Source organism: Zonotrichia albicollis, chromosome 6, assembly GCF_047830755.1.
Source record: "Zonotrichia albicollis isolate bZonAlb1 chromosome 6, bZonAlb1.hap1, whole genome shotgun sequence".
Lineage (NCBI taxonomy): Eukaryota > Metazoa > Chordata > Aves > Passeriformes > Passerellidae > Zonotrichia > Zonotrichia albicollis.
Genome location: NC_133824.1, coordinates 52,443,906 through 52,459,853, shown reverse-complemented (window position 1 = coordinate 52,459,853; position 15,948 = coordinate 52,443,906). Strand labels below are relative to the sequence as shown.

General features: G+C 41.2%; 2 protein-coding genes across 3 annotated transcripts in view; one reads left to right on the top strand and one right to left on the bottom strand.

The window, feature by feature from the left end:
* The window catches only part of ELP4 (elongator acetyltransferase complex subunit 4), a 149,748-nt gene extending 136,218 nt beyond the window's left edge, over positions 1-13,530 (bottom strand). The window contains exons 1-2 of one of the 2 annotated variants that reach the window (XM_074543778.1): positions 13,334-13,530; positions 6,340-6,375 (exon numbers count right to left, since the gene is read on the bottom strand). In XM_074543778.1, coding sequence (XP_074399879.1) covers positions 6,340-6,375; positions 13,334-13,487 — 190 coding nt within the window. In that variant the 5' untranslated portion in view covers positions 13,488-13,530. The remainder of the gene's footprint in view (positions 1-6,339; positions 6,376-13,333) is intronic. The other variant, XM_074543779.1, reaches the window with a different exon arrangement.
* The window catches only part of IMMP1L (inner mitochondrial membrane peptidase subunit 1), a 33,589-nt gene continuing 31,126 nt past the window's right edge, over positions 13,486-15,948 (top strand). Inside the window, exon 1 of the mRNA XM_005491072.4 lies at positions 13,486-13,622. The gene's annotated coding sequence lies outside the window, so the exon portion shown is untranslated. The remainder of the gene's footprint in view (positions 13,623-15,948) is intronic.

The window sequence follows — 15,948 nt, the reverse complement described above, 5'->3', positions numbered from 1 at the left end:
GAGCTTCACTTCCAGCTACCAAGGCACAGGAACAAATGAGGCTCCTGCAGCTGCAGCCTCTTCTGGGTGCAGTCCCCACAAGTCACACACAGCACTGAGCAGCTCTGGGCCATTCTTTTGGAACAAAGAGGGTTCTCCAGCTAAGCAGCAGGTGAGTAGCTAGTGAAGCATGAAACTACACAAGGAAAAGAGATTATTTACCTAGAAGTTATGTATATTGTCTCCAGGACAAAAGCTCCTCTGATCCTGCACATAAGGACATAAATAAAATAGTTTGTTGTGACTATCCATGGCTCTCTTTCCTCATGAGTGTGCTTTCCTGGCTGGAACAGTCATGGAGAAAGAGCAGGATTGTCACTACAAGCACAGGGAATTCCATATAATAGAATATATATATATAAAATTCCATATCATATATAATATAATATATAATATATAATATCCATATAATATAATATATTTATCATATATAATATATTATATAATATATTATATAATATATTATATAATATATATATAATATATATAAAATATATAACATATATTATATATATAATATATATAATTCCATTCATCATATAACCCTATAGCTGAGCACTAAGGATAAAGAGCAATTCCTATTTAGGGGGCTTTTCAGCACTGCACTGTATAGGCTACTGTGGAGTCTTTGCTTCTTTTTTTTTAGGGTTGGCATTAAATTAAATTCTTGTTGGGACTCAGATATTCATTAGTTTTCATTTATATTACAGTCTTAATAATTAATTAATTTAATTATTAAATTAATATTAATTTAATTATTAAATTAATTATTAATTAGTTTTCATTTATATTACAGTCTTATATTACAGAACTGTGAGTTCTACAGTACTTTACTCAAATAAACTAAAAATGGAGCTGTATCTTTCTCTACAAGGCCTTTTAAGGATAAACTGTCCAGTTAGGAAATTACACCTAAACTATTTTTACTTTTAACCCAATAACTAACTACTCAGCTGCAATGTGGACTTTTTTATCTAATTACACAATGTTACCCAAAACCATGGAGAAGGTGAAGAAGAAGGACCAGCCTCCACCCTAAAACTTATACCTTGTTTTACATATATTACCATATTCTAAAACTTAAAAATCTTAAGTTTTCTACTAGGCAATATTATACACTTCTATTTAAACTACACACTTAAAATCTCAGTTTTATCATTCAGTTTTGGAAGACTTTTCTACAGCCTCAGGTGAATGCAGTGCTCTCTTGGGGCTCAGTGCCTGTGAGCACAGAAAGTCTGAAATTCTCAGTAACCAGGGTTCCAGCAGGCTACCAAACACATAAGGGACATTTCTCCACACCTGTCTGTAGCTACTACTCAAAGAAATTCATGGGCTGTAGAATTAGGTCTAGGATCTTAAGCCTTTTATCTAGGGCACAGAAAAAAAAGAGAGCAGATGTGTGCGAGGCATTGTAAAAATAGAATTTATTTAAAAATTAAGAAATTTAATTCTAGAATTATTGATATGTAACCATGTGAGCTTAAGGAAAAACTCCCACTGCACAGAGGCATTCATGCTCCAAGAGAGGGATGCAGAATAAGCACCACTAGAACTGGAAGAGGAGTAAAAGGTCAGGAACAAAACCCACCATAAGGTAACAAACATCATATCTATAAATACTGTATTTATAACACCTGACTTTCAAACATCACTACACTAAGCAGCATGAAGGCCTTTGAAAAACTCCAGTGGTCATTTGTAGTAGAATTGTTCAAAATGATGAGAGCTGTAACAAGAATAAGCCTGCAACAATGTAATGTACAGATGGCTTATTTTTTTTTTCTCTCTACAAAGTCTAGACAGGTTGCCCTAAAGCTGCCAAAAGCCTGTCATAGCCTATCAGTATTGATAATTTTTTTATCAGATAGATGCTTCTACACTGTGGTCCTGTGACCTAAGGTGTGTCTTTCTCCAGCTATGAAACATCTCTCTAAATTGCTGCAGGTTATAAAATGAGATTATTTTATTAATCTCAAATTCCATTTAAAGATACTTTTCTAATGTCCACGTTTACTAAGCTTGAGGGGATATACTTTGTGTCACTTGCATTTAATTAGCACATGCCAAACCAGAGTTGTCAAACACATAAGTTACAATATTTGGCATTTAGCCATACTTCAGGAAGGTGAATTCTGCTAACTGGTATTTTGTAGGATTATATTTAGCAAATGACTGTTTTGTACCTCTCTTGAGATTATCTTTTTCAGCTTTAAAAAGATGATAAATTCAGTTATATTGGCAAGTGAAGAGAGCTCTTACCAGTCAGGTTAAATTGCATGCCTATCAAAAATAAAAGTAGCTAATTAAAGCAGCTGAAACTTCTCCAAGGCTTAGAATGTGCAAGTATAGACCTGTTTTTCACCAGACAACTTTAACTTTTAATAACTGACCTCAGCTACCAACAAAACCCCTCCTACTGATAATCTTTAAAACATTTAGCTGTCAGTGACTTTGTCAAAACTGGGGCTTTTAAAGGTGAGCAAGAGTAGGTTCTTACAGGGTGCCCAGGACACCTCTAGTGAGGGCGCTGCAGCTCACTAGGCACAAGGTGTTGTATAAAAAAAGCTTACCTTTAAAAACAAAATAACAATTTTAAATGTTTTTTTAAAATATTTTTTAAAATTATAATAATTATTATATAGTAATATATTCATTATATATAATATATTCATATAATATATTACTATAATATAATATATCCATATAATATATTGATATGATATGATATATGATATGATATGATATGATATAATATAATAATGTGATATATGTGATACGATATGTGATATGTAATATAATGTAATATAATGTAATATAAGAATATGTATTATATATAATATAAATATAGAATTATATTATATTAGACACATTGGATATATTATATTATATTATATTATATTATATTATATTATATTATATTATATTATATTATATTATATTATATTATATTATATTATATTATATTATATTATATTATATTATATTATATTATATATTATAATTTTCAAACAAAATATCCTCCTGCAAACTCTTCCTGGGCTGGTAAATCACACATGTAACAGGTTGAAGTACACTGGAGTGGAGAGGGGAAGGAGTGTGCTTGTTTTGCTTGGTTTTGAGGAGGAGGACTGTCCTGGGAAGCTGATCTTCTGCAGCAGGTTCAGATAAAAGCACAAATGTGGTCTCACCTCCATCCTGAACAAGCTGCTTTGATGGGGTTCCACACCAGAATGCTTCTTAGAAACCCACTACTGTAAGGGTTTTCGTAAATCTAAAATAATAGTTAAAATCCTAATTCTTGTTAGGTGAACAAACCTCAGGAAGTCTCAAGCTGCTCTGGTAGGTAGGATCTTCCTTGAGAATACCATGTGCTTCAACTCTCTAATTTTCATATAATTAAAACACTGTCAAAAGAATATACTATAGAATTAAGCTCAACTGAAAAATCACAATGCTCTTTATTATGAGTTGAGTTCAAAAACTTGCACACTTCTATTTCAAACAATATTTTACAGTCTTATCAAGTAACCTGTGCCATTACTACATCTTCAGAACACAACAGTTCCAATAAATATTTTAATACCCTGAATCTACTATTATTTGGTTAAATTAACCAAGATAATGAGTCAAATAATGAAGATGAGCATTTAATTTGCAAAGAGAGCTAAGCTAAAAGTAATTCAATTTATTCTCACCTTAGAGAATGCTGAAGGAAGGGGAAGAATTTAACCTTTTTGTAACACTTGGAGTACAACACAGAAAGATCTTCCTAGGAGGTTTATCACTGACAGCTTCAATCCTGATAATATTAAGCTTGCCTAGACTAATCTCAGGACAGAACTTCTTGGTGTGCTGACAGGATATTCTAACAATGCCATTCCAATGTTACCTGCACCAACTTTAAAAATCAAATCTCCAAATTTTTAGACTAATGAGTCATGAATAAATACAGTTCCTGCTTCAAGACTTTTTTGTACATAATTATATGTTTCAAAATAACATATGGTTAAGGCTCATCTGGGAAAAAAATTCATTTTCAGATCTAAAAGAGACATTCTCAAGCTAAGTTTCAGGTCAGATCACAAATACACAACCAACACAGGGGATAAGCAAATTCAAACCTACAACTGAGTATGGCCAGATATGCACTCAGAGGGACCAAAGTTCAGGCAAAAATCGTTTCAGGAAAAATCTTCCACTGAGCCATCAGCATCCACATCAATGTTTTTTCACATCCACAACACCCTGTGGTGAAATATTGCACCACTTCTTCCATTTAATGACAACTTTCCTGCTATTGGATTCACTGGATGCCACCCAGCCTGCCTGCTGCAAGGGGCAGTGAATATTGTCATGGGAAGACAAATTTAATCCAGCCTCACAATCTCTGATTTATGGAATACAGAATAGGTTCTAATTTCTATTTTCTTCTTCCTTTACCACAGCAAGATTGCAGCTCTTCACAAGCTGAAATGTTGGAATTAGGTAATGTCAGTTATTTCTTTTGGCAAGCAACTTTTCAAATTACCTAATCTGCACCACACCATAACTAATTTATATACTTGATATAAAAATCAACATTTTCTAAGACTCAATGGCACATCAATAACTGTCTCTAACCAATAAAATGCAGAAATAAATGCTAGCCTTGAAATAACAAGCCATAGTGGGAGCAATCACCTTCCTCAATGGCAAACAGAAAATTTTATTCAGTCTCTAGTGCAGGTTACATGAGCCCTACACCAACAGAAACTAACATGCTGTAACTCCAACAGTGGCTAAAAGAGATTTCAAATAAATTTTCTCCAAATCCCACTGTTAGGATCTTTAGCGTTAAGACCAATTTTTGAGTTGTAAAATTCAAAATACATAACCAAAATTCTAGATACAAATTCAGTTTCCCAAGCAACGAGTGTCTTCCACAGGAAAAGTAAACACAGACAAAATATCCAGGCCACAATGTTTTCAGCCCTTTAAGAAAATGAATGAAAATTACTGATTAAATCTGTCTCAAGGCTGAAAAGCCACAATCTGAAGAGCTTCTATTGGTGTCTATCACTAGAGACAAGCAGGCTCTTAAAACACTCTACAGGCACAACTTTGAAAGCACTCAAATCACCCAGGCACGTGCCAGTCTGCTTTGTCCCTAGGCAAGGCAGAAATCCAGTCCTGTTCTCAATTATGGGATTCAAGTGGAGATTAATACAAGAATTCTTCATTTTCTGCTGGTTTTGTGTCAACTCAGTCAAACAGAAAGGAAAGCTGGACACCTCAGCTGCAGTGGAGATGGTCCCAGAGAGCTGCACTGTGGTCTGGAAAGGGAATTCTGGTGTAAGCTATTTAATCATCTCAGTGTGCCTCATGCACACCCTGACAGAAAGCAGCCTTCCATCACCTTGCTCTCAGCTGATTCTGGCAGCCAAAATTGCCAGAATTGCATTGCATGTCTTCCTCAAATTTAAATAAAACCTTTGTGAGGATACACAGTTTGAATCTAACACAGTTTACAAAATCTTAACTAATGTGTGCACTCTGCTGCCAAGTCCTGAAATGTGCTAAATGCCCTGTCTTCACACAGATTTCTGGGATATTCTGTGTGGGTGCTCAAGCCTGTCTAAAATTAAGATTTTGATTCACCTCCAGTAATTCTTGAGATGGACAAGTCCATTCTGAAGGCCACACATCATCTACACCCTGACAGAAAGCAGCATTCCATCACCCTGCTCTCAGCTGATTCTGGCAGCCAAAAGATTCAAAGGTCCTGCATTGCATGTCTTCCTCAAATTTAAAAAAACTCTGTGATGATACACAGTTTGAATCTAACACAGTTTACAAAATCTTAACTAATGTATGCACTCTGCTAATAAGTCCTGAAATGTGCTAAATGCCCTGTTTTCACACAGATTTCTGGGGCATTCTTTGTGGGTGCTCAAGCCTGTCTAAAATTAAGATTTTGATTCACCTCCAGTAATTCTTGTGACGGACAACAGCTCATTCTGAAGGCTACCCAAAGTGAAGCCTTCAAAATGTTGATTTTTACATAAAGTATATGAATTAGTGTATGGTGTGGTGCAGATTAAGTAATTTGAAAGGTTGCTTGCCAGAAGAAATAACTGACATTACCTGCAGTAATTCTTGAGACAAACAGTCCTTTCTGAAGGCTACACAAAATAAAGGAACCTGAGTGTTCCTAAAGTCTGACTTCAGTAACAGTGAAAAGAGAGGCTGTTTAATGAATACATTCAAGAGTGAAAGCTTCAGAATATGGCTTTAAGAATCTATATATTCCATACTAACCAATAAGAAGAAGGGTTCCAACAGCTACGCCTCCACCTGGAAACAAAACAAAAAGAAGAATAAAGTAAGACTACACTTTAATGCTATGTTAGAGAACAATTAACTTTTCTTAGTTTATAAGTCAAAGAAAGGTGATAACGGGGAATTTAAAAATATAAAAGTGAACAACATTTTAATTACCTTTGCAATACTTACTACAATTCTCTATTATGAAATAATTATACATTACAGGTAATTACATACTGCACATTACAATTACTTTCACAATATACTGTACTATCATCATTGTGGTAAAAAGATCCTGCAGAGCTCTGTGCAACCATGCTCAAGTACTACAGTGGTGATGTATGGTCTGAGCCAGCAGATTTTTACTGGGATAACTCATGGGAGTAAACAGTCTCCAAATAAAATTAAATTAATATTAACCACTATCAAGTGATTCCACTATAGTAGAATACCACTATCAAGTGATATTCCTTTGTATCAAGAAGGATGTAAGCTAAGTGACCAGCTAAGATTTTAGTAGATTTTAGCAAATTTCCACCCAATCCTGGCTCCACTGCTTTTTATCTTACTGACATGGCAGCAAGACTTCCACCCATTGAAACCTGGACTGAGAGATCATAAATGTCACAGCACACACTATGAAAAAACATACATTACTGAAGAGATTAAAAATTTTTATAGTAGGTCTTGGACATAACTCCATGAATTTCTTTATAAGCACAGTGAAAGAACAACTCATTTTATTTTCGGGAACTCTTATTTTATTTTCTTATTTTATTTTTACACTAATTTGTAATCTGAATCTCAAGAATTACAACAGTGGAATAACCTGAAATCGGGCTGTTTTGTTTAACAATTGTGGAAGGCTGTGACAGGAAAGCTAAAAATCCCTGGAAGTGTTCAGGTTGGCCACATATAAGCAGCCTACTGAAGTGTTTTGCATGGAAACTGCAGGATGTTGGCTGCAATTCTGTCCTGATTTAAAAGCAACTTAGCAGCAAACTAACTGATGAATCCCATCAGCACAGTATGCAAAGCTCCAGAAGTCAATTCTGGACTGCACAGATGGACTCCAGTGAACAGGATCTTTCATTTTATAAATGAAAAATCTCCACTAGAAATTGATTCCAGTACGAGTTGGATCAACTTCTTAATCTTCAGCTTTGCTAGTGGGACTACAAATGCCTGCAGCGTCCATAATTGTTGATATAATCAAAAGGAAGAAAAAAAGCAAATGGCTCTCCCAAAGGCCAAAAAGTGCTAATATTGCTGAATAATAGCACCTGAATTAAAACCAGAACAGGATCACTTTGCTATCATGCACCACAACTCGAGCAGTACTGGCACTGAAAGTGCTCAGTCAGCTACTGATTTCATAGTTCTAGAGAAACAGATGTTTCAAGCTAAACTCCTGAGTCAAGATGTCCAAATACCTCAATATCTACAGCAAGTTGATCAGGTTATTAAGCATTTTCTAGATATTAAATAAAAAACAAACAACAAACCAATTTTAACTGCTGTTTATCACTAAGTTAGAATCACCCATGAAATCCCCAGTGATTTTTGATCCATTTATTTCTTCAGGAGATAAACGCAAATGAACCTAAAAGACATACCAGAGGGGAAAGCAAAAAAAATAAAAACAACCAAAAAAACCAAAGAAAAAAAGACCAAAAAAACCCCAAAATCTGAAATCATACTCATGTTTGACACAAAGTATGCTTCCAATAGTCACTGCATTGAATTGTTCAGGGAGCCAGAACACACAGGTTACCAACAACAGCTGTTTGAAATAAGCACGTGCTCTATACAGCCCATAGGAAAGAAAAGCTCCAAATGCTGAGATTTTACCAAATCCTAGGCTGACATGGAAAATATGATTAGAGCCATGAGTAAGGGAGTAGCTCATGGCAATAATGACTTTAAAACCTTGGTTAGAGAAAAGTTCACTTGTAGCCATGACAGTAGGGTCTCTTCTGCTTTTACAATGAATTTGTTTGTCAACTAGTGCAGTCAGAATTCTCTCAAGCTGCATTTTCACATCATCCATGGTGCTGTTGCTACAAGGCAGAGCTGTAACATATGTGCACATGCCCTGGTTGTTAAAGGCAAACTCAGGTCAGAGCATTGGCTTTACTTTATCATTGAGTGGTTTGAACAAGTGTCTTCTACTGGAGGGAATGCAAAAATATTGCAGTGATCATGGTTATACCTTCATGTTACAACCAGCAACAATACTAGTCAATTAAACAAAAGGCAACAGGAAAAAATAGTAGGAATGCTGACGGAATCTAAAGGAAGAGGCAAAATCTATGTTTCCCAAGAAAGCTGCTGTGAACTTGTCATTCTTCCCAATCTCGCTATTTTCATTTTTCTTTGCCAGTATCTGAGACAGTAGAATATATAAACATCTGAGCAAAACTTGTAATTTTCCACATTGCTACTTACAAGAGAGATTTAAGATCTTATGGAGAGAAGCACAACAAACTTTGCAAGCTGAGAAGTGCCCAGATTGTTTTCAAAGCATATCCCTGACCTTTTTTCCAGCAGACTGAAACAAAACATTTAATACCAGGCATGTGATGGTTACATTACATGGTTACATTACACAATAGTGTAATGCAACCATCACAGAGAACTGCTCTAGCACACATATGGCCCATAAACTGTGAAAGTAAACTTATAGAAATAAATATAATATATTTATAAACATAAATGTATAAATTTATAAAACAGATACAAATAAAAATATAAAATAAATAAACTCTGGAAGTGCAGAGTGCTCTGATGGTAACATTGCATTGGAAATCCAGCACTTATCTACCACTTCTCATCCAAAGGAAACTCACTCCTTTAGTGTGGGCCACAAAAATGTAACCATCAGCTGTAGGGTGAAAGAAACTCCTCCTTGGATTCCTGCCTTCTCCTCTCTTCAGCAGCTCCTCACTGTGTGTGATAACACCATGCTTTCCCTCACTCACAGGCTGCACTTTCCTGTCTGGCAAATAATTCTGTATCTGGGTTACAGATTTTGAGCAGAGCAAAATTAAACTCAAGCCCAAGCCAGAGATCTACAAGACTGCCTAGTGACTGTTACAAAGTATGTCTATGAAAATACCAGACTAAAAGAGTTTGTACAAACTTCCATTGGGAATTTATACCAAAAAAAAAAGATTGCCCTCAATCCCTGGTGACAGCAAAAATTATTTTTATAGTCAATTATTCGATTGCTAGTGGGCAGGACAAAAAAAGAACAGTACCAATGCTCTTTCAGAAACACATAAACAGCATTCTGCAACACATTCATGAAGCATTTCCACACTAGAAAAAGGGCACAAAGCAGACCAAGTCAACACCTGCAGTCACCAGCACGGTGGGCTCAGGTTTTGGCTTTTCTGTTTTTCCCATTCTGTGCTGCTTTAGTGGGTGGGTCTGAGCTCCACATTCAGGGATGGTGAGCTCTGTGCACAGAGCAGGGAGACAAAACAATTCCTGCTCCAGCTGGGCACCAAGGACAAATGATCCCAATCTCAGCCCAGGAGCACAAACCCCGTGGGCTGCAGAGAGAAAAACAAGCAGGGTGGGAGTGCCTGGGCTAAAGCTGGAATGGGACAATGAACTGCAAGGTGCAAATGGAGCAGAACTGATCCCAGGGAGAGAGCCCGGGAGCGCTCCTGCATTTTGGGGCCATTTTGGTTCATCTTGGGTGCAGCCCTGGCTGGGCTCTGGTGCTGCCCAAGGTGGGTCCATGGAGGAGATGCTTTGAATCAATCCCTGCTTGATTCTGTAGCTCTGTCCAGCCCCTGCTCCAGGGCAGCCTGCACAGGGCATCAGCACCATCAGAGGCTCAGTCAGATGCTCCCCTGTACTCAGATCACATCTGGAACACGAGGCCCAGATGACTTCAAACTCCTCCATTCAAGAAAAAATAAAGTGAAATGAGTCCAGGGAGGGATATAAAAATGGGGCAACTGATTCAAGAGAAGAGGCTGAAGGAAGTGGGCTTGCTCAGCCTGGAGAAGGGAGGAAAAGAGGAAAGAGGAGAGGAAAGAGGAGAGGAAAGAGGAGAAGAGGAGAGGAGAGGAGAGGAGAGGAGAGGAGAGGAGAGGAGAGGAGAGGAGAGGAGAGGAGAGGAGAGGAGAGGAGAGGAGAGGAGAGGAGAGGAGAGGAGAGGAGAGGAGAGGAGAGGAGAGGAGAGGAGAGGAGAGGAGAGGAGAGGAGAGGAGAGGAGAGGAGAGGAGAGGAGAGGAGAGGAGAGGAGAGGAGAGGAGAGGAGAGGAGAGGAGAGGAGAGGAGAGGAGAGGAGAGGAGAGGAGAGGAGAGGAGAGGAGAGGAGAGGAGAGGAGAGAGAAGAGGAGCTGCTGACACACTGCTGGAACCCTGCTTACTGAGAATTTCAGAATTTCTGTGCTGGCAGGCACTGACCCGCAAGAGATCACTGCATTTGACTTCAGGCTGTGGAGAAAGCTTCCAAAATGGAATGACAGAACTGGGATTGTGGGTGTGCAGTTTGAATAGAAGTCTGTAATACCATAGGGAGGAAAACTTAAGAGTTTAAGTTTTTAGAATATAGTAATATATATAAAGCAGGATGGAGGTTTTAGGGTGGAGGCTGGTCCTTCTCCTTCACCTTCTTCTCCTTGGGTTTGGGTGGGTTTGTGTAATAGGATAAAACATCCACATAGTGGGCTATGAATGGTTGATCATTGAGTTAAAAGTAAAAATAATTTAGGTGTCATTTCTTAATTGGATAGTTTATCTTTAAAAGGCCTTGTAGAGAGGGAGATACAGCTTCATTTTTAGTTTTAAGTACTACAGAACTCAGTTTCTGAGACTGTAGAATAAGAACCCATAAACATCTGAGTGCCAACAAGAAATACCATCTCACACATTTAATCCTGACCCTGACAAAAAAGAAGCAAAGATGTCAGCTGAGTTCTTCACTGAGGTGCAGTGGGAGGGCAACAAGCAACAAATGGGAGCTGAAACTGGGGAGGCTCCCAGTGGATATAAGGAAAAAGAAGATTCCCTACAAAAAATAATCAAGCATTGGGCTGGGTTACCCAGAGGTGCTGCAAAATCTCTGCCACTGCAGATTTTCAAGACTCCACTGAAGACAAGGAGAACGTAGAAGGGATCCTGGGTTTATTGGAAGTGTTCTCAGTTTCCACAACAAACCACTAATTGTGTTTGCAGATGCTTAGAATTTTAGGAGACAGCCACCATGGGAGCTGTCTACATCTTCTGAGCCATGCTGTGCAAAATGCACTGTTTCTGAAAGGGAATCTGAACAGGAATATTCAATGCAAATCTGCTTTTCATGCAATTAAAAGGCTTCACAAATTGCACTCACTTAATGAAATATTTCTCAAGCAGGAAGAGCTTCTTCCACAATGACCCTAACCCCTGATGAAAGTGCAGACAAACACGCACAGAAAAATTATATACACTGCAAAATGTCCTTTACACTTTTATATCATCGTTGATGATACAGAGCATCCCTAGAGAGAAAAGTGGCATATTCTGTGTACTCCAAGGATGGATGAACAAAGCTAAAATCAGGCTATTCTCACCTAAAAGTCCCATGTATGTACAATAAAGATGCACTGCAACTCTATGAAGAGTTAGAAGATCAGCCAGATAAACAGCAGTAAACGAATGAGCTCCCAAGCCAAGGGAAAGTGCCAGCTCCTGACACGGATGGTACAGCAGCAGTGACAACAGATGAGTCCCTGGGACCATCTCACAGCAAGAGGCAGCAAAACCAGCCTCACACCAGAGCCATTCATCTCAGGGGGCACTCGAACCGTGCAGCCGTGCTGAGCAAGGCAGAAAAGACAAACTGAGAACCCCAACACATCCCAACACCTGCGGGGCGGAGACCCCGAACACAAATGCAAAAGCTGGGACATATAAATATCTTTTCTCCAACAGAGAGAGACAAAAGGTGAGCAGTGTTCATACAGCAGGGGAAAAGGTTTGCTTTCCTGAACCCTGGCAATGCACACACGGCTTTCCAAGGGGAACCCTGGCAATGCACACACGGCTTTCTAAGGGGAAAACCCAGCCACACATGGCGTTCCAAGGGGAAAACTTGGCAATACACTGCTTTCCAAGGGAACTCGGGAGCACACATGGCTTTCCAAGGGGAGAACCCTGGCAATGCACACACGGCTTTCCAAGGGGAAACCCAGCCATACACGGCTTTCCAAGGGTAACCCTGCAGCACACACAGCAGCTTTCCAAAGGGAAACCCTCGAAACACACACGGCTTTCCCAGCCCAAAACCAGCAGCACACACGGTTGCCCAAGGGGAACCCGGTAGCACACACGGCTTTCCAAGGGGAGAACCCTGGCAATACACACACGGGGAACCCAGTGACACACGGCGTTCCAAGGGGAAACCTTGGCAATGCACACACGGCTTTCCAAGGGGAACCCAGCAGCACACCAGCTTTCGAAGGGGAAGCCAGGCTTTAGAAGGGGAAGACCCTGGCAATACACACACAGCTTTCCAAGGGGCAGACCCTGTCAATACACACACGGCTTTCCTTCCAATGGGAACCCAGCAGCACACTCGGCTTTCCCAGCCCAAAGCCAGCAGCCCAAAGCCAGCAGCCCACCCGGCTTTCCCAGCCACACTCGGCTTTCCCAGCCCAAACCCAGCAGCACACACGGCTTTCCCAGCCCAAAGCTGCCCGTGGCAGCGCCAATCGCCCCGGCCATGTGCCGCTGGGAGAAGTCCCGGAGCGGCTCCGCAGGGCTGCCCGCAGCGATGGCAGCGCGGCTCCTCCGCCAGCTCCAGCTGGGACACCCGACCTGCCTGCCCCGTCCTCCTGCCCCTCCCGCCCTCCCCGCGATCCCCGGGATGAGGGGAGGAAGGAGCAGCCTCGGGAGCAGCCGCGGGGTTACGGGAGGGCAGACAGGGCCTGGCAAAGAGGAGGGCGGCGGGGGCGCAGCTCCGGGTCCCAGTCCCGCTCCCACCAACCTAGCACACAGTCCAGGGAGGGCAGCCCGCTGGAGAGCAGCAGCTGCCCGTGGCGCACCGAAGGCCGAGTGCCCGGCAGCGCGGGCGGCCGCGGGCCGGTCCCGGGCCTGCGCTGGAAGCTGGTGCGGCCCCGCTCCCCGCCGGCCGCCGCCATGTCGGGGCCGGGCACGCCGGGCCGGCGCTCCGCCAATGGGGGAGCGGCTCGGGGAGCCGCCGGCCAATGGGAGCACGCGGTGTTGGCACGTGCGGAGCCGGCGGAGGGCTGCGGGGCCCGGCTGCGGACGGGGAGGTGAGAGCGGCACCGGGGGTAAGCGGGGCCGAGGGCACACCGGGGCACACCGCGGCCTTGCCGACGCTGAGGGGACACCGGGGCACACCGGGGCCTTTCTGGGGCCGAGGGGACACCGGGGCACACCGGGGCTGGCAGCGGGCACGGAGCGGCGCGGGGAGTGCGGTTCGGGTGCCGTGCAGGGACACTCCGCTTGTCCTGTGCCTGCAGGGCCGGGGTCTCACAGGCTCGCCTGGAGAGGCATCAGCCCGCTCGGAAAGAGCCTGAAAAGGAAAAGTGTTTATAAAATGTATTTTCTTAACATAATGTGAGTATACTTGGGTCGCTGCTTGGTTGTGCATAGGCACAGACCTGTACAGGCGTGGGGTTTAATGCCTTCACTTGGCAGCAGGATCTTGTGTCGGCGTGCACCAAGACGTGTGGTGGGAAAAGTTAAAGGATATTAAAATGCTTTGACAAGTTCTAGTTTGGTTTGTCAGTCAACGCTCTGTGTTCTGGTGCTCTGAAAGCAAGGGAAGCCCTGTCAGTGTATAGAACAGCCACTACCACAAGTGGTAGTGTATTTTTATGTTTGTTTTTCATGTCGGTCATTCAGGTGCATCCAAGCTGCCAGAAGGCTCTTGTATAAAATATAAAACCAAGCTTTAATACTGTAATCCCTCACTCTCAGCCTTTCATTCCAGTGAATCGTGTGTACTGTCATTCTAAGCCAACTTTCTGAACACCTGTGGTTCTTGAGTCGCTTTTTAATTGAGGGGAAAAAATCCTGGTGTTAAATATGAGCAGCATGAAAGAGCAGTGATATGTGGGCAGTCCCGGACCTCAGAGTTTTCCCTTCGTACCCAATTCAAATTCAGGAGCATGAAACTTCAGCATCATGTGGCCCTGGCTGGGGAAAGGATGTTCTTTTTGCTGCTGGCCAAGCTCCCACACGTGCTGAGCAGGAGACAAATCAAGATCTTTTATCAGGAGTATCAAGAGGTTGCCTTAAGATTTTCTGCTAAGCTGTGAAATACTGGGTAATACTTTATTTTAAGTAGAGATTATTGTTTAGTGAAAGTTAGAAGTGTCTGTCTGTAGAGGAGAAGATCAAAGGAGACTGGAAACCATGGCAAGAAACAAACAAAGCTGTTTAATTTCACTTCTGGAATATGTGACCAACGTGACCAACGAGGTGCGAATATCTGGAATAGGAAATGCCAACAAAATAAAGACCCAAAGCTCAATCCACAATTCTTTTAAAAGGGTTTGGGCCTCTGTTTCTGTCAGTGGGATCGTGTGGTGTGAATTCTGTCTGACTGAAGAGGAGGCTGAAACTTAGGGAGAGTTCTCTACTTTCAAACATCACAGTGACTCTGCCTTTTCTTGTTGTACTGTGCTCCTGGAGCCCAAATCCCTGAATATTTCAGGTGTGTGTGACACAGCAGTTGCAGGGTATCTGTGATTTATCTGTGAGATCTTTGTTACAGAAGCTCAGGACCCAGTGATAAGGATAACTGATAAATCAGTGCTTACCTGTCAGAAAGGTGAGCAGTGATAAGAGAAAGAAGATCCAGTGATAAACTGCACCAACTCAATCTCTGGGATGGTTTTTTCCCATTCCAAGCTGTACATTTTCTTCTCTTCATTAACACAAAGTATTTCCTTGCTTTATTGTTTCTTTTAATTGAAATACACTATTGTGGGTTAACTTGACATAGATCAGGGCTGAGCCCTCTCTTTTGTTCTTTCATTACTACTTGCCTGCCATGTAAGGGTTTTTTATAATTTTTAACCTCATTTTCCTACAGGCCAATTAAAAGTGGAGGCTAAATAATTCCTTCTCTTTTTTTTTTTTTTCCTTTTTTCTCTTTCCTATTGGAAAGTGAACAGACATAATGAAAGTATTTTGCAAATGGGAACTCTTGTGCCATACCCCTCCCATTTTTAGTGTTTCTTGGCTAAACTGCACATTTCCAGACAATCCTCACTGGCTCAGGAGCTGATCCAGTGGGTCAGGGTTGCAAAAGAGGAAATCTCACTCCCTGCTCCTCCTCTGTTTCCAATCCAGCAAATTCTGGTGCTGGTCAGTTCCCTCCTTGGGCTGGTTGAGCTCACTAAACTGATTTAGAGCCATCAACTGATTTTCTCAATAATTTCATTTTGTGCCATCCTGTGAGCTGGTGCTGCATGCAGGAGGGCAGCCCAACCTCCCAGAACTTTGTAGTTATTTCAGAAAAAAAATTGGATTTTTACATTTTAAAAAATGGGTTTTTACATAAAGTGATATTTTTGTTACAATTTTTTTTGTAGATATCCTTCCAAATATAGAGAAATGGTGTCTTAC